The 18,734-nt window shown below is 42.1% G+C and overlaps 1 protein-coding gene across 1 annotated transcript in view; it reads right to left on the bottom strand.

Annotated features, from left to right (window-relative positions):
- The window catches only part of sephs1 (selenophosphate synthetase 1), a 50,066-nt gene that overhangs the window by 11,090 nt on the left and 20,242 nt on the right, over nt 1-18,734 (bottom strand). Inside the window, exons 2-4 of the mRNA XM_078419447.1 lie at nt 15,792-15,895; nt 11,849-11,956; nt 8,698-8,852 (exon numbers count right to left, since the gene is read on the bottom strand). Coding sequence (XP_078275573.1) covers nt 8,698-8,852; nt 11,849-11,956; nt 15,792-15,895 — 367 coding nt within the window. The remainder of the gene's footprint in view (nt 1-8,697; nt 8,853-11,848; nt 11,957-15,791; nt 15,896-18,734) is intronic.

Raw genomic sequence — 18,734 nt, 5'->3', positions numbered from 1 at the left:
GCTCTCTGCCCAGACAATTCGGAACAGACTGCACGCAGCCGATCTCCGGTCTCATAGGGCTGCCAGGAGGCCTGCCATGACTGCTCTTCACTGTCAGGCCCGTTTGCACTGGTGTCGGCAACACGTGCACTGGAACCTGAACATGTGGAGGAACGTTATGTTCAGCGATGAGTCCAGATTCTGCCTACGGCAGTTGGATCATAGGGCCAAAGTGTGGAGAAGATGCGGAGAACGCTATGCTGATTGCTGCACCGATAGAGTAACATCTTTTGGTGGAGGCAGTGTGATGGTGTGGGGCGGCATCTCCCTCACTGGAAAAACGAGGCTTGTCATCATTGGAGGCAATCTCAATGCAGAGAGATATCGAGATGAGATTCTGCAACCAGTGGCAATCCCATATCTCCACAGTCTGGGACCGAACTCTATCCTCCAAGATGACAATGCTCGCCCCCACAGAGCAGGGTTTCTCAGAGACTACCTCCAGAATTTGGGAGTGGAGAGGATGGAATGGCCTGCCAGCAGTCCTGACCTCAACCCCATTGAACACTTGTGGGATCAGCTTGGGCGTGCTGTTCGTGCCAGAGTGACCAACGATTATCTTGCTTCAGTAAGGTGATAGAGACTCACCATCTGGAATGGACTGGCTCCTTCAGATGCTAACCACATCCAACTATGTTGGGTTGGAGTTGCATGGAGGGCAGGCAGGTTCATGCACCACAGGTAGATAGGGTGGTCAAAAAGGCTTTTGACACGTTGGTCTTGATCAGTCAGAGCACTGAGTATTGAAGTACGGAGGCCAAATTTGGAGTATCGTTCAGCTCTGGGCACCATGTTATAGGCATGATGTCAAGCTGGAAAGGGCGCAGGGAAGATTTACAAGGATGTTGCCAGGATTCGAGGGCCTGAGCTATAGGGAAAGGTTAAGCAGACTCTATTCCTTTGAGCGCAGGGGGATAAGGGGTGATCTTAGAGCTGTACAAAATCATGACATGAACAAATCGGGTAGACACAGTCTCTTGCCCAGAGTAACATATAACATATAACATATAACAACTACAGCATGGAAACAGGCCTGTCCGGCCCTACCAGTCCACGCCGACCATTCTCCCTGACCTAGTCTCATCTACCTGCACTCAGACCATAACCCTCCAATCCCCTCCTATCCATATACCTATCCAATTTACTCTTAAATAATAAAATCGAGCCAGCCTCCACCACTTCCACCGGAAGCCCATTCCATACAGCCACAACCCTCTGAGTAAAGAAGTTCCCCCTCATGTTACCCCTAAACCTTTGTCCCTCAATTCTGAAGCTATGTCCCCTTGTTGGAATCTTCCCCACTCTCAAAGGGAAAAGCCTACCCACGTCAACTCTGTCCGTCCCTCTCAAAATTTTAAAAACCTCTATCAAGTCCCCCCTCAACCTTCTACGCTCCAAAGAATAAAGACCCAACCTGTTCAACCTCTCTCTGTAGCCTAAGTGCTGAAACCCAGGCAACATTCTAGTAAATCTCCTCTGTACCCTCTCCATTTTGTCGACATCCTTCCTATAATTTGGCGACCAGAACTGCACACCATACTCCAGGTTTGGCCTCACCAATGCCCTGTACAATTTCAACATTACATCCCAACTTCTATACTCGATGCTCTGATTTATAAAGGCAAGCATACCAAACGCCTTCTTCACCACCCTATCCACATGAGATTCCACCTTCAGGGAACAATGCAGTTATTCCCAGATCCCTCTGTTCCACTGCATTCCTCAATTCCCTACCATTTACCCTGTACGTCCTATTTTGATTTGTCCTACCAAAATGCAGCACCTCACACTTATCAGCATTAAACTCCATCTGCCATCTTTCAGCCCACCCTTCCAAAAGGCCCAAGTCTCTCTGTAGACTTTGAAAATCTACCTCACTATCAACTACTCCACCTATCTTAGTATCATCTGCATATTTACTAATCCAATTTGCCACACCATCATCCAGATCATTAATGTAAATGACAAACACAGTGGACCCAACACAGATCCTTGGGGCACTCCACTAGACACTGGCCTCCAACCTGACATTCAATTGTCAACCGTTACCCTCTGGTATCTCCCATTCAGCCATTGTTGAATCCATCTTGCAACCTCACTATTAATACCCAACGATTTAACCTTCTTAATCAACCTTCCATGTGGAACCTTGTCAAATGCCTTACTGAAGTCCATATAGACAACATCCACAGCCTTGCCCTTATCAGTTTCCCTGGTAACCTCTTCAAAAAATTCAAGAAGATTAGTCAAACATGACCTTCCAGGCACAAATCCATGTTGACTGTTTCTAATCAGGCCTTGATTATCCAAATAATTATATATATTGTCCCTAAGTATCTTTTCCATTAATTTTCCCACCACAGACGTCAAACTAATAGGTTTATAATTGCTAGGTTTACTTTTAGAACCTTTTTTAAACAAAGGCACAACATGCGCAATGCGCCAATCTTCCGGCACCATCCCCGTTTCTAATGACGTTTGAAATATTTCCGTCATAGCCCCTGCTATTTCTGCACTAACTTCCCTCAATGTCCTAGGGAATATCCTATCAGGACCTGGAGACTTATCCACTTTTATATTCTTCAAAAGTGTCCGTACCTCCTCTTCTTTAATCCTCCTAATTTCCATCACTACTCTACTTGTTTCGCTTACCTCACATAATTCAATATCCTTCTCCTCGGTAAATACCGAAGAAAAGAAATTGTTTAATATCTCCCCCATTTCTTCCGGCTCAGCACATAGCTGTCCACTCTGACTCTCTAATGGACCAATTTTATCCCTCACTATCCTTTTGCTATTGACATATCTGTAGAACCCCTTGGGGTTTACTTTTACATTACTTGCCAAAGCAGCCTCATATCTTTTTTTCGCTTTTCTAATTTCCTTTTTAAGATTCCTTTTACATTCTTTATATTCCTCAAGAACCTCATTTACTCCCTGCCGCTTATATTTATTGTATATCTCCCTCTTTTTCCGAACCAAGTGTCCAATTTCCCTGGAAAACCATGGCTCTTTCAAATTATTATTCTTTCCTTTCCACCGAACAGGGACATAAAGACTCTGTACTCTCAAAATTTCACCTTTAAATATCCTCAATTTCTCTATTATATCCTTTTCATAAAACAACAATTTCCATTTCACTCCTTTTAAATCCTTTCTCATCTCCTCAAAATTAGCCTTTCTCCAATCCAAAATCTCAACCCTTGGTCCAGATTTGACCTTCTCCATAATGATATTGAAACTAATGGCATTATGATCACTAGACCCAAAGTGCTCCTCAACACATACCTCCGTCACCTGACCCATCTCATTTCCTAACAGGAGGTCCAACACTGCCCCTTCTCTGGTAGGCACCTCTACGTATTGCTGCAAAAAACTATCCTGCACACATTTTACAAACTCCAAACCATCCAGCCCTTTAACAGAATGTGATTCCCAGTCTATATACGGAGAAACAAGACCCATCAAGGTCACAATTTTAAGGTGGGGGGGGAGATTTAATAGGAACACGAGAGGTAACCTTTGCACAAATAGGAGGTGGATGAATGGAAAGAGCTGCAGGAGGAGGTACTTGAGGTAAGTAGTATCGCAACGTTTAAGAAACATTTGGACAGGTACATGGATAGGACAGGTTTAGAGGGATATGGGCCAAACGTAGGACTAGTGTAGATGGGACATGTTGGCCGGTGTGGGCAAGTTGGACTGAAGGGCCTATTTCCACACTGTATCACTCTGACTCCAGGTTAAAGATGATTGATTTCTTCTTCTTAAGAACACCAGTGAACAAGATGGAGTTTTATAATAATCTAGTAGTTCTGTATCTTCGTTAAAGACAACCAAATTTAAATTCCACTGATGCCATGGTGGGGTCGGATTTCACACTTTTGGATTATTAGGCTGGGTCTGGTAATTTAATCATTACACCGCCAGTATAATAATAATAATGCCAAACATCACATATCAATGCTAGAGGGACATGGGCGTTTATTTCACTGCAAATTAGAAATATATCTGATCAAAGTTCTGGTTTCAATTCACCTTTGTGAAAGGTCAGGTATAATGGAAGTATTAATGACAAATTATTTAACAACTCATGGTAAAGCATTTTCTTTTACTTAGCAAGCAAGCATCAGCAAAACACATCAAGAAGGTAACCGGATAGGAAAAGTTTAGAGGGATATATGGGCATGTGTAGGCAGGTGGGACTATTGTAGATGGGGCATCTTGGTCAGCATGGGTAAGTTGGGCCGAAGGGTCCATTTCCATGCCGTTTGACTCTGTTTCTGTCAACTCTGCAAGACTTGCCTTGCCTGCAAGTCCCCGTAAAACAACCCAAACCTATCAACTTTACTGTTTCCCAAAAACAAAATGCAAGGATGAGTTATATTTCTTGGCAAATACTGAAATATCAAAGCGTGAAATTTTATATAAAATTTTAAATCACTCAACAATAGATGGATTTGATTACTATGGGGGAAAAAAATCACTCAACATTTTCTTAATCGCATATGCTTAACTGGAAGACCATAAAATATCAAAATATTCTCTGCCCTTTTGCCAAGATTGCATTTTACCAACAGCGCCTTGAAATAAAACAACATTAATCAGGATTTTCCCCACTATAATTTCAGGCATTCAAATATAAAATCAGATAACAGGATAGTTAAAAGGAGATTTACGAAGCAAGTTCTTTTTAAAAAACAGGATGGCAAGTGTATGTAACACACTGCCAAGGGTTGTTGTGGAGGTAGATAAATCAGTAATGTTTAAAGCATTTTCCAAGAAGACGAATGAACAGGCAAGGAATGGAGCGACTTGACCCTTGTACAGGTATATGCACAGTTTAAATTGGTATTGTGGCCGGCACAGATATCATAAGCCACAGGGCCTGTTCCTGAACTGCTCTGTAGTCCAATTGAACACTGAAATAAATTTGTCACAAACTTAGTGTCATTCAACTGCGAGGTCCACTCAGCCTTACAAACACCATACAGAACATAAAATAGGAAAATTATGGGAAGAATCTCCTTTGGAGATGGACACAAAATGCTGGAGTAACTCAGTGTGTCTCAGTCTGAAGAAGAGTCTTCAACCGAAATGTCACCTATTCCTTTTCTCCAGATATGCTGCCTGATCTGCTGAGTTACTCCAGCATTTTGTGTCTATCCATGGTGTAAACCAGCATCTGCAGTTCCTTCCTTCACATAGCCTCGGGAGACTTCACCCTGAAAATTGTGAATCTGTATCCCAGCTGATAACTAAAATGTACAAAACAGAAAATGGTGGCAACTCAGCGGGCCAGGCAGCATCCATGGAGCCAAACAGAGGTAACATTTTAGCCTTAAGATTATCCTTGACCTAAATCTTTAACTGTTTCTCTTTCCTAAAATGTTGCCCGATCTGCTGTGTTTCCAGCACCTGATGGTTTTTTTAAAAAAAAGTTCAATTACTATAAAATCATCTCAGAATGAATGCAAATAAAATTACCTAATATAGTTGGGATGCCTTTTGTATACAAGGGGTGAAATAACCAATGAAATATTGTCATCCGCACTTTTTTCTCATTACTTCCAGCTAGACATTCCTTTAGCAGCTGATGTTTAATTTACATGCAAACACTGACATTAAGCTATTTTAGCACTGCAAACAGGTATACTGTTACTCACAGGAGACATCCACTCAGACATACTTCCAGCATCAACTCTCCCAGCCAATTTTCTTAACCTCTGAACTATATTCTCAACTCTGTATCTTTTGCTCTTTGCTCCCCATTATACTTGCGTTTGGCTTGACTGCATTCATGTATAGTGTAGATATACACACAAAATGCTGGAGCAACTCAGCGGGGCAGGCAGCATCTCCAGGTAGAATGTTCGTGTAACCTGACTCGCTCAGATAGTCTACAAAACAACAGTTTTCATTGTACCTCGGTACACGTGACAATAATAAATCAAAACCGAATTGTCATCCCAAAACTGCTATAGTGATGAAGGACCATTATCTGAGTACATACCAAACTAAGTAGATTCTATTTGTGAAAAAAAATAATATTTCATGATTATCTGAAGCCCTGTTAAAATTAGAGTCAATGAAACAGGTTAAAATTCAAATCAGCAGAGGGCGATATAGTTCTTTGATCGCTCCAAGCTATTCTATTGAGAATGACAGGGTGTAAGTCCTTGCCTGTAATGCCTTACATGGCAAGGCTGTACATTTGTCCCATGCTGGAGATGGGCCAAATACTTGCTAAAAGAGAAAGAAATAGACAAAAAGTGCCATTGTTATTTCTAAACATTTCCTTCGCGACTTGCTTAACTTTTCAAAATGAAATGTCCTCTGTGCCTCTTAATCATGAAGTTAAAAAACAATAAAAGACAATTATCTGCATTTGATGCTTTTCTAAAGTTTATGATGTCAGGGTGCAATAAGAATTCAAACCAGACTACAAAAAAATATACAAAATTGTGTAATGTTTACATGTTAAAGTACAAAGATTAATACTGCACAGGCTAATAAAGTACCCCATTCACTAACCTAAACATTCACTCATCTGAAGAAGGGTCTCGACCCAAAACGTTACCTATTTCTTTTCTCCAGAGATGCTGCCTGACCCGATGAGTTACTCCAACATTTAGTGTCTATCTTCGGTGTAAACTAACATCTACAGTTCCTCCCTAAACATTCTCTCACTGGGTTCATCGTAGCCGCAGTGCATTTTAATCTATAACAATTGTCAACAACATACGTCAAGCTTTTATCTCTCCCACCTTGAAAAGAGCAGAAACAACCACTTCTAAATTACCATCCACACTTGATAATAAATCACGCTGGGCCATAAAGCTGGAAGTCCTGATCTAATAGCATCGTGGAAATGACTTCAACAAAGACATTGCAACAGTTCAGGAAGACAGTTTAGCGCATTCCCATGGACAATTAGTGTGGTGTTGCCAGCTAGCAAGCCCATGTACCCGGCAATTAGTTAGTGTGTATACTGTTGTACAATCGTGACTGCATCAAGCGCATGTAGATCAATCAATTTGTTTGTGAAGTTCCACATTTACATAATCTTTCAACATTATAAAAACCTACAACATCCGTTCTGTACAAGTAGTAGATCCTTTCAGTCTACTCCATTAGCTAGAAGTGTATAGACCACAGAATACCTATTACATACTTACACTGAAATAATAAACTAACTTCAGACTGAAACTTAAACATGCCAGTTTAGTTTAGTTTATTGTCACGTATACCGAGGTATATTGAAAAGCTTTTGTTGCGTGCTAACCAGTCAGCAGAAAGACAATACATGATTACAATCGATCCATTTAGTTTATAGACATATAAGGGAAGAACATTTAGTGCAAGGTAAAGGCAGCAAAGTCTGATCAAGGATAGTCCAAGGGTCACCAAAGAGGTAGATAGTAGTGATGGGAGAGGGGAATGGCCAGGGCGCAACTCATCCTTGCCGAGACAGTGCGAGGTATAACTGAAGCCAATAGAAGGGAGGTTGGTTTGTGTGATGTTCTGGGCTGCATCCATAATTTGCTGCAATTTCGTGCGGTCTTGGATGGAGCTGTTCCCAAACCAAGCTGTGATGTATCCTGATAAAATGTTTTTTATGGTGCATCTGTAGACTTTGGTGAGAACTGTAGGGGACATGCCAAACTTCCTAAGCCTTCTAAGGAAGTAGAGGCGTTGGTGTGCTTTCTTGGTCGTTGCTTCAATATGGGTGGTCCAAGAGGAGTTGTTGGTGATATTGACTCCTAAGAATTTGAGGTGCCCAGCTGAGGGAATTGCAATGTGCCGAACTCACAATAAATGAAGTTGACAAATTAAACATTGATTGCACAAATCCAGTGACTTGAATATCATGTCTAGATTCCAAAGTCAAAGTGATATTATGCAAGTACTTTGAGTTTTCAATGTTGTATGTCCTGGGCCTCCTCCATTGTCAGAGTGAGGCCCAGCGTAAATTGGACCAGCACCTTATATTTCGCTTGGGTAGTTTACACCCCAACGGTATGAACATTGACTTCTCTAACTTTAGATAGTCCCTGCTTTCCCTCTCTATCCCCTCCCAGTTCTCCCACTAGTCTTCCTGTCTCCGACTGCATCCTATCTTTGTCCTGCCCCCTCCCCTGACATCAGTCTGAAGAAGGGTCTCGACCCGAAATGTCATCCATTCCTTCTCTCCAGGGATGCTGAGTTACTCCAGCATTTTGTGTCTACCTTTTCCCCCCTATAAATCTGTTGAAGCTAATACTTCCAAGGGGTTGAATTCTATAGGTTTTATGCATCATCCTCGGGTTAGCGGGAGAAGAGTGTGCGTGTGAGTCTTTTAAGCGTTTGAACGTGTGAGCGCATGCATGTGATGTCAGGGGAGATGGGATGGTGGAGAAAATGACAAGTGGTTAAAACTTACCCTGCTAGTTTATTTTTCATGAATTGCAATATTTTAAATTTTAGGATTCACAATATACATTGCTTATTTCATTTTAACGCAGATTACAAACATATCTTTGCAGCCAACCTTTTGGTGACTACATTTAAGGGAAACTTCAAGAGTACCTATCACAGAATTGCTTTCCTTATTCACTCTATAATTCAGTGTAATATTTATGTTACAACATTGAAATGAACAAAGGGCAACACACTTACATGATGAATTCATTCGGCTGGCAGACTGTCGTGGCTACACCACCTAAAATGATCCACGGGTTTAATACTGTTTGTCCTCCAGTAACAGCTGTACCCGCTTCATCTGCCGCATCTTTAAAACCCTGTATTATTAGTGGCATTACTTTGTCCCGTTCCTGCATATAAAAGACAAAAAGTACTTGAAAACTATTTTTAAAGGATAGTTTCAGCTGCTAAAATGTACAAATTATTACATACAGGTTCAGCTGCATAACGATACGCTGCGTACCAAGAATATGAGCAATTCTGGCATGCCATATGTAAGAATCCCTAGGGACCCCCATGTTAATATGCGTGCCTCTTAGTGTTGGACTGAAGTCAACTGCATATCACAGTGGATCAGCTGTCAAACTCCAAACTCTGCAAAGTATTAGTGAACCAGTTGACAAACCTAGCAGCTTTTATAATTCTCTGCTGACTTTCTTATTAATTAACAGATTTCAATTCAATCCATTTCACATCTTGAATGGCACAGCAGTAGAGTTGCTGCCTCACAGCAACAGAGACCCGGGTTCGATCCTGACTACAGATGTTGCCTGTACAGAATTTGTACGCTCTCCCCATGACTCCATGGGTTTCCCCTGGGTGCTCTGGTTTTCTCCTATACTCCAAAGACGTACAGGTTTGTAAGTTAATTTGGCTTTGGTAAAAATTGTAAATGATCCCTAGTGTGTCGGATGGTGCTAGTGTACGGGGATCACTGGTTGGCGAGGACCCGGTGAGCCAAAGGGTCTGTTTCCGCGCTGCATCTCCAAACGAAACAAAATCTTATGGTGGAGTCCGACCTCATCCAGTATGAAAGCATTGGATTACTTCACGTGTACATCATGTCAAATGCCAGACACTTTTTTCTTTAGAAAGTTGAATGTTCTATTATTTCTTGAAGAAATTCTTCAGAACACATTTAAGAAAGTCTCTCATGTTTGTTTTAGCATGCAGCCAACCCGTTGTGGTGATTAAATTCAAGCGAGACTTCGAGAGTACCTAGCACAAATTGCTTTCCTTATTCACGCTATAATTCAATGTAATATTTATGTTACAAAAAATAAATGAACTAAGGATCCGGCACATACACGTCACCACTTCACGACATGGATCCTGACTGCACCCAGATCAGAAGTAGACTAACTTTTCATTGTTCTGTGGAACTTGCACTATAAGTAATCTCAAACATTGATCCACTGCTGCACAATCTGAAATCATCGGGTTCTGCCAATACCACTCACTGAAACAAGTTCTATTTATGACTCACTGTTGCATTCTGTCTGAATTTGATAGTTCTCAAGATTTTAAGGGCCATGTTTGATTGCCCCCCCCCTCTCCTCCCACTGGCTGATTGACCTTCAAGCCTTCCCCTCATAACTCTCTCATCTCACCTTAAACCGATGCTCTTACTATTGACACCCCCACCATGGGGAAAAGATTCTGACCATCTATCTTGTACTTTTGTATCCCTCTATATAAATCTTTCAGCCACCCTTGCTCCAGGCAAAGTCCAGCCTATCCAATCACTCCCCATAACTGAAACTCCAGTCCAGGCAACATCCTGGTGAATGTCCTCTGCATCATCTCTAATACAATCACGCTTCCTAAAGCACGGCAACCAGAACTGAACATGATCCAAGTTGTGGTCAATAACGTTGCCACACAAGATCACAACTTTCTCCACAGATGATGCCTGACCTACTGAGTTACTCCAGCACTTTGGTATAAACCAGCATCTGCAGTTCCTTGTTTCGACATCCAAACTTTTATATTCTATGCCCTGACCTATGAAGGCAAACAGGCTACCTATGTCCTCATGTTGCCCTTCAGGAATCTATGGACAATCCCCAAGGTCCTTCTAATTATCAATATTATTTAGCACCTGGCCATTTACTGTATAGTTCCTTTTCGCTTGCCAAAATGCATCACCTTGCACAAATTGGGATTAAATTCCACTTGCCAAAACGCCACTTTTCATCTATATCCTTACATCCTGCTGCACCCTTGGACAACCTTCCATAGTATACACACCAACATAAATTTTCTCATCCTTCTGTGGAACTAAAGAATTTAAGACAATTATGCGATTCCTTGATCACTTTACAGATATTAAACAGCAGCTTCCCAGAATGTTTGAACACAAATTTAAGAAATGCATGTCGTAAGGAATAAGAGTAGAATTAGGCCATTTGGCCCATCAAGTCTACTCCGCCATTCAATCATGGCTGATCCATCTCTCCCTCCTAACCCCATTGTCCTGCCTTCTCCCCAAAGCCTCTGACACCCTCACTAATCAAGAATCTGTCTATCTCTGCCTTAAAAACATCCACCGACTTGGCATCCGCAGGTCTGTGGCAAAGAATTCCACAGATTCACCACCCTCTGACTGAAGAAATTTCTCCTCATCTCCTTCCTAAAAGAAAGTGCTTCAAATCTGAGGCTGACCTCTAGACCTGGACTTTCCCACTAGTGGAAAAATCCTCTTCACATCCACTCTATCCAAGCCTTTCACTATTCTGTATGTTTCAATGAGCCCCTCCCCCCCCCTCTACTCATTCCTGGGATCATTCTTATAAACCTCCTCTGGACCCTCTCCAGAGCTAGCACATCCTTCCACACATATGGTGGCCAGAATTGCTTGCAATATTCCAAATGCAGCCTAACCAGCGCCTTATAGAGCCTCAACATTAAATCCCTGTTTTTGTATACAAGCCCTCTTGAAATAAATGCTAGCATTGAGTTTGCTTTCTTTACTGCCGATTCGCAATTCGACTTGCAGATGAACTTTTTGGGAATCCTGCACCAGCACTCCCAAGTCCCTTTGCACCTCCGATTTCTGGATTCTCATCCCATTTAGAAAATAGTCTACGCTTTTATTCATACTTCCAAAAGGCACGACTCCACACTTTGCTTCACTATATTCCATCTGCCACTTCTCTGCCCACTCTCCCAACCTGTCCAGGTCTTTCTGCAGAGTCCCTGCTCTTTCTACACTACCTGCCCCTCCACCCATTTTCGTATCATCCGCAAACTTTGCCACAAAGTCTTCAATCCCCTCGTCCAAATTGTTAATGTACAACAAGAGTAGCGGCCCCAGCACCAACCCTTGCGGAACATCGTGACTTACCTTATCTGTCATTTTATTGCTGACTCCAAGCAACATCAACATATTGTCACACTCTGTGACACCCATGGCATAAAGGTCACTTAGAACATTGGCACAAGCAATACGTCCCTGTAAAACAAAGAGATGAAGAGCAAAGGAAAAAAAGGATCAGAACATGGGTAATTTGAAATTAAATGAACCTTCCAAAAAGAAAATATTGAGATTGGATTTTGTTAAGAGTCAAAATATCCAAAAACTATGAAGCATATCTAAATCTGGAGAATGTGCACTTTAACTAAAATTAATATGAAAGCATGCCCAGAGTTAGTTAATGATTACCCATGCTCAAATTATAATTAATTGTTAAGGCCTCAAGACTTTAGATGATAAGATTTGTCACTGTTTTTTCAGATGTGGCAAGGCAGTTTTAATGGACCTCTTGGTTTCATTTGAAAACAGTAGCTGCCGATGTGACAATCAACAATAACGTACATTTACTGTCCTTATTGGTTAGGTCCTTCGGCCCACAGAGTACACGCCAACCACCTATTCACACTAGCTCTACATCCCAATGTCCCATCCATTTCCTACACACTAGAGACAATTTATAGAGGCCAATTAACCAACAAACTTGCCAGTCTTTCAGATGTGGGAGGAACCCCACGCAGTCACAAGGAAAAAGTGCTAACTTCACTCAGACAGCGCCCTCGGTCAGGATCGAAATAGGAACAAAGATTACAAAAAGTGGTGGACGCGGCCAGGTCCATCAGGGATACTGACTTTCCCCACCATCGAATAGATTATCAGAGTCGCTTTCTCAAAAAAGCAGCCAGCAAAGACTCACCTCCCTGCCCATATTCTCATTTCACTCCTGCCATCAGAAAAGTGGTTATAACAGTTTGAAAACTAAAGTCCAGATTCAGGAACAGCTTCTTCCCAATGACCATCAGGTTATTGAACACTACGAACTCCCCAACTAAACTCTGAACTGCCTTGATTGCACTTGGGACTTTTCTTTGCTCCATGTTGTCTTTTTAAAAAAAAAATTTGAACTTTTAAAATGTATATTGTATTATCTATTGAGCACAAACCTGCTGTACTGCTCAAAGAAAGAATTTCATTCTTCCATTCCTGTACATATGACGACAAAACACTCTTGATTCTCTGGAACCTGGGTCTCCAGTGATGCAAGGCAGCTGTGCCACTGTGCCGCCCTAGATTCACCAAGAGGTTGATAACAAACTATCCAGAATGCTGGGAAAGAATGATCAATGTGGAAATGCCCCAAAGCCACAGCAGATTTTACTTTGACTATAATTTAGTTATTGTTGTATTGGGTTATGCTACATTTTTTTGGACAGGAGGAACAGAAAGGACAAGTGTGGAAATACAAGGCAGCAGTCAAAGAGAAACAAAATCTGCAAGCCTTCAGGGGATATTTTCGAGCAGCAATCTGTGACACACTCGTACCGAAGGAGGAGTGAAGTAAAAAACCTGCCACAACCACAACAGACATCGCAAGGGGCAGCACAGTGGCACAGCGGTAGAGTTGCTGCTTCACGGTGCCAGAGACCCGGGGTCAATCCCGACTAAAGAGGCTGTATCTGCTGGACAGAGTTTGTACGTTCTCCATGTATAACATGGGTTTTCTCTGGGTGCTTCGACTTCCTTCCACACTCAAAAGACATACAGGTTTGTAGGTTAATTGGCTTCTGCAAATTGTTGCTGGTGTGTAGGATAGTGCAAGCGTATGGGATGATCGCAGGCCGGTGAGGACTAGTGGTCCAAAGGGCTTGTTTCCAGGCTGTTTCTCCAAAGTCTAAAAGACATAGTGGGCTATTCAGTCAATATTCAGTCAACTGGGCGGCATGGTGGTGCAGCAGCACCAGAGACCCGGGTTCCATCTACAGGTGCTGTCTGTACGGAGTTTGTACGTTCTCCCTGTGACTGCGTGGGTGTTCTCACGGTGCTCCGATTTCACGCTGGGGGGGGGGGGGGGGGGTCGGCAAGGGCTCTGTGGGTTGAAGGGCTTGTTTCCACCCTGTACCTCTAAAGTCTAAAAGACACAACAGGCTATTCAGTCAATAGAGTCCATGCCAGCTCCAAGCAGAGCTAATCCTTGTCTTATTTCCCTGTAACCTTGCAACCAACTCCCTTCTACGCATAACATCTACTTGTGAATCTATTGGCATTCAAAGTCAGACAAGTGCACCAAACTTCACCTGCGCCTGAACCATCATTGATTTCTCCCACATAACCAGTGCATGTCACTTCCAGCGCACCACTCCCAACATTTCAATAGTGAAAGACATAGCATGTCTTTGGGATTTAGACACAAGGAGCTGCAGATGCTAGAAACAAGTGCTGGAATAACTCAGCATCTCTGGAGGCACAGAGATAGGTGATTATTTCTAGTTGGGACCCTTCTTCAGACTCGGGGGAAATTATACCGTCATGGGCAGAATGTGCCAAATGTTACACACAACAGCCAAAGTTAGATTGGAACTCAAGCCTGTGAAGCTGAGGTTAACAGCACTGTGCCACACAACCATAATCTCAGAGCTGACAGTTTCTTAGGCAACCATGAGCCATAACATTGATGCTACAGATTCATTCTGGACTTGTATAGCTGAGTATCCCTGTACAATGACAATAAAGATATATTATTATTATTATTATTAGTGAAGTGACTAATGTTCTCTATATTGTGAGAAACTCACAAAGCCAGACAAGAGACCACTAGACTCCACCTGCAGTGGAACCATCATTGATTTTCCCACATAATCAGTATCTCTCGCCTGCCAGTCCCCAGCACATCAACCCTCACGTAGGCAGCCTGTTTGGCATCATTACAAACACATTTGTGTCCAGTTTCCTGGCACTCCTAAATAATTGATCCGATGCCTTCTGTATTGCAGCCTGTCAGTTTAATATTACTGAGCACTGCGAGTTGGATTCTCAGGAAAATGCAGATACAAATAATTATTTCTCTACAGAAGATAACACAGATCATGCAACTGTCCCTCAAGTAACATTTATTTTCTATTTCTAGCTTTGCAGCTTTGTTAAAGAACCTGCATTAATACTCTGGGGATATCATAATAAAAGGAGGGAAAGTAGGAACATTTCGTCACCATGAATCAATTGTCTTCTGAAATAAGCTGCTTCAAGCACTGAAGTGACAGTTGCTTTATTTATGTAAACAGTTGAGTGCTAATAGCATCAATTCTCCAGCAGGTCACAGTGGAGCAGCTGGTGGAGCCACTGCCTCACAGCAAGAGACCAGGCTTTGCTCCTGAACGCGGGTGCTGTCAGCATGGTTTGCTCATTCTGTGACCGCGTGGGTTTTCTCCAATCTTGCCATGGCAAGTGGGGAATAGAGACAACCCCTGATTATAGAGGGCTGTGTTTTTAGAAAGTTCCACAATACAAACCCCCTTTCCCAATTGAAACTCACAGTACAGCTGGAGATGTGTTACTGTGGGATGCTCTTAGCCACAGAACATTGACCCACCGCTATCACTTAACAGCTCAGGCCACCATTAGACGGGGTGGGGGGCAGCACTTCACACAGATGTCCGATCAGACCCTTGGACTGGAGAGGGCGAGGCAAAGCAAGGACTTGGCTCTGACAGCCAACCCAATCAACACAAATCTTATTGCTTCACAATATTGAACAACTAAAAAAACAACAACATTTGTTGTTTCCTTTGCATTTTTGGTTTATTTATTTTCTACAACTTCCAAAAGAACAGATTTTATATTGCATATTTTTGGAGGTGATTTGTGAATTTTATATGGGCTAAAGCACATGACATTCAAATAATAGACAAGTTGAAATTTATTGAGTTTGATGAAAGTGTTTCTACCATGTACTTATAATAGTAAATGTTTGCATTTTATCTGATTAAGTTATACAATCCCATTGCTGTTGCTTTACAAATGCATGAGAAAATATGCTCACCATCATATAAGGATCATCAACAATAGGATAAAAATAATCAGTCGTCTGAACCAGAGATAGTCCACCGTGTCTTAAAGGAATAACGCACGTATCCATCCCAATACCTGAAAATGTTAACAAATGCACATTTAGAAGAACAGATATCTCAAATAGGTCAGAGCATCAAACACAATACAGACAAGAAAATGATTTCATCATTTATCACACTAAACTTCAAAGATTTTACTGAGGAAAAATAGAAAATTAACGAGTTAGAAGATACCATCATGAGGCAAAAGAATCGGTCACTTTAACCAACCATGAAATTGTGCCTTTATATAGCAATGAAATGGGGCTAAAGTATTGCATGTTTTTGTGGGCTCCACAACTTTCCGAAGGAGGGCAAGGCCACCTTGGAATGAGGACGTGAACTGTCTAAGATTAAACCAGAGACAGGGTAGTTTAGTTCTGGGGAGAGATTGTAAACCATTGTTTACCTCAGTCGGAAAGTTATAGGGAGAGCAAACAATGGGATGGCATTGGAATTAAGACCTTTAGACATTAAGGCTGTGTTCACCCGTTGCAGGTTCAGGCAGTCAGGAGCAGAGCAGTTGCCACACCAGTTTGAGATGGTTGAAATAAAAATCAGGGGTGAAAGGTTTAAACTGGGATAAACCCAAGTTCACTAGTCTGTCAAACGATTTAGCAAAGGTTGACTGATATCAGCAACTTGAAAGAACAAAAGACATGCAAGGAAGAGATGATTGCGATTTAGCTGAGAAAAATATCCCTGCTAAAGACGACTTCCAAATCTGGTCTAATTCTGGGTGATCAATGTGGCGAAAATAATTAAATTCATATAAATGAAGCAATGCTTATGGCGGGGGACACAAAGTGTATAAACAGAAAGCCCAATTGTGTGTAGAAGAACAGGGGAGTCTTGAAGTGTCAATGGTGACAGGACAGATAGTTAAGAGTGGTCCAAAGGCACATCCCTGTTTTTATTGAAGGGGGCATGCAAGAATTACATGGAAGACTAATTGGGTTACAGCTAAAGCATTGTGTAGGAAGGAACTGCAGATAGACACAAAATACTGAAGTAACTCAGCGGGTCAGGCAGCATCTCTGGAGAGAAGGAATGAGTGATGTTTCGGGTCAGGTTTGAAGAAGGGTCTCGATCCGAAATGTCACCCATTCCTTCTCTCCAGAGATCCTGCTTGTCCCGCTGAGTTACTCTTGCATTTTGTGTCAATTCACAGCAAAAGCATTACACAGTTGTAGTCAGCACATTTTCTGATAGCAGTAAAGTGGGTGCACAGGAGATTCACGAGATAGTTATTTGGATTGGAGAACTTTTGTAATCAGGACAGATTGGCTAAACTGTAAGTTTTGGTTTTTTTGGAACAAAGTAGACAGAATTAAATCAAGGTGCATGAAATTATGAGGATAGACACAAAAAGCTGGAGTAACTCAGCGGGCCTGGCAGCATCTCTGGACAGAAGGAATGGGCGACGTTTCGGGGCGAGACCCTTCTTGAGAAGAAGGGTCTATGCACATGGCCCTGGGTACCAAGCCATAAGGTTTCAGAACACCTACTCTCCCTCAATATCAGGTTCCTGAACCGACCTGCAAAAAACCTATTTGCACCGTAGCTATGGACACCAAAGACCACCTCCTGCACTGCCATTGACTTGTTTTTAAATTGTGTTTTTGTACTTGTTCAAGAAAGAATTTCTAACACAGAGAATGGTTGCAATCTAGAACATACAGCCCGAGGACAGAGACTCTCACACTGTTTAAATATCTAGATGAGTACTAAATTGCCATGGTATAGAAGGCTACAGACCAGTGCTGGTAGTGGATTAGTATACCTGGGTACTTGACCTGAAAGGCCTGTTTCTGTGCCGAATAATTGTGCCTTGTAATACAAACACGTAGCCATTCTCATTGAATCACAGTTGGAAAATTGCTTGTAATATCCAACACTCAAGGGTCAAAAAGTTGCGTAGTTCTCGGCATATGCCTGTGATGCTGCTGTAAGCAAGATTTCCATTCTACCTGTGTATTTACTCAGAACTTGATCCCTTTCAAGCAGATCAAACACAATTATCTGTCAAACAAATCCATGCATAATGTAATTTAAGTAAATACACAGTCCTGACCACTAATCATTTCATCGCTTTACACCCATTTTACCTACTTCACATTTCCCTCTTCCATGCTATGTTTTTGTAGCTGTGGGAAGGGGTTTTATGAGGCAGAATTACAAACAACGTAGAAACAAGGAACTGCAGATGCTGGTTTACAAAACAAAAGTGCTGGAGTAACTCAGCGGTCATGCAAACATGAGGAACGGCACCTCATTTCCAGGTAGCTTACAACCCAATGGCATGAACATTGAATTTTCTAATTCTAGGTAACTGCCAAGCTCCACACGCTCCCCCCACCCCCGTCCACCAACCCTTCATTCCTTTCTCTAGCTTTACAATCCGCAACTCTTCAGTCCTTTTATCGCACACATTCTTGTGTTGCAGTTGTACTGACGTTGGTGAGGCCACATTTAGAGTCTTGTGTTCAATTCTGGCCATTGTGTTATAGGAAAGATGTTGTCAAAGGGTACAGAGAAGATTTACAAGGATGTTGCTAGGACTAGAGAGTGTGAGCTATAGGCAAAGGCTAATAAGTAAGCTGGGACTCTATTCCATGGAGCGTAGGAGGATAAGGGATGATCTTATAGAGGTGTGTAAGATCATGAGGGGGATAGATCAGGTAGATGGCCAGAGTAGGTGAATTGAGGACCAGAGGACATAGATTTAAGATGAAGGGGAAAAGGTTTCATCTGAATCTGAGGGCTAGCTTTTTCACACAAAGGATGGTGGATGTATGGAACAAGCTACTGGAGGAGGTAGTGGAGGCAGGGACTATCCCAACTTTTAAGAAACATTTAGACTGGCACATGGATTG

This window comes from Rhinoraja longicauda, chromosome 23 (genome assembly GCF_053455715.1).
Source record: "Rhinoraja longicauda isolate Sanriku21f chromosome 23, sRhiLon1.1, whole genome shotgun sequence".
Lineage (NCBI taxonomy): Eukaryota > Metazoa > Chordata > Chondrichthyes > Rajiformes > Arhynchobatidae > Rhinoraja > Rhinoraja longicauda.
The sequence above is the reverse complement of the archived record's forward strand: the minus strand, read 5'-3'. Positions and strand labels throughout refer to the sequence as shown.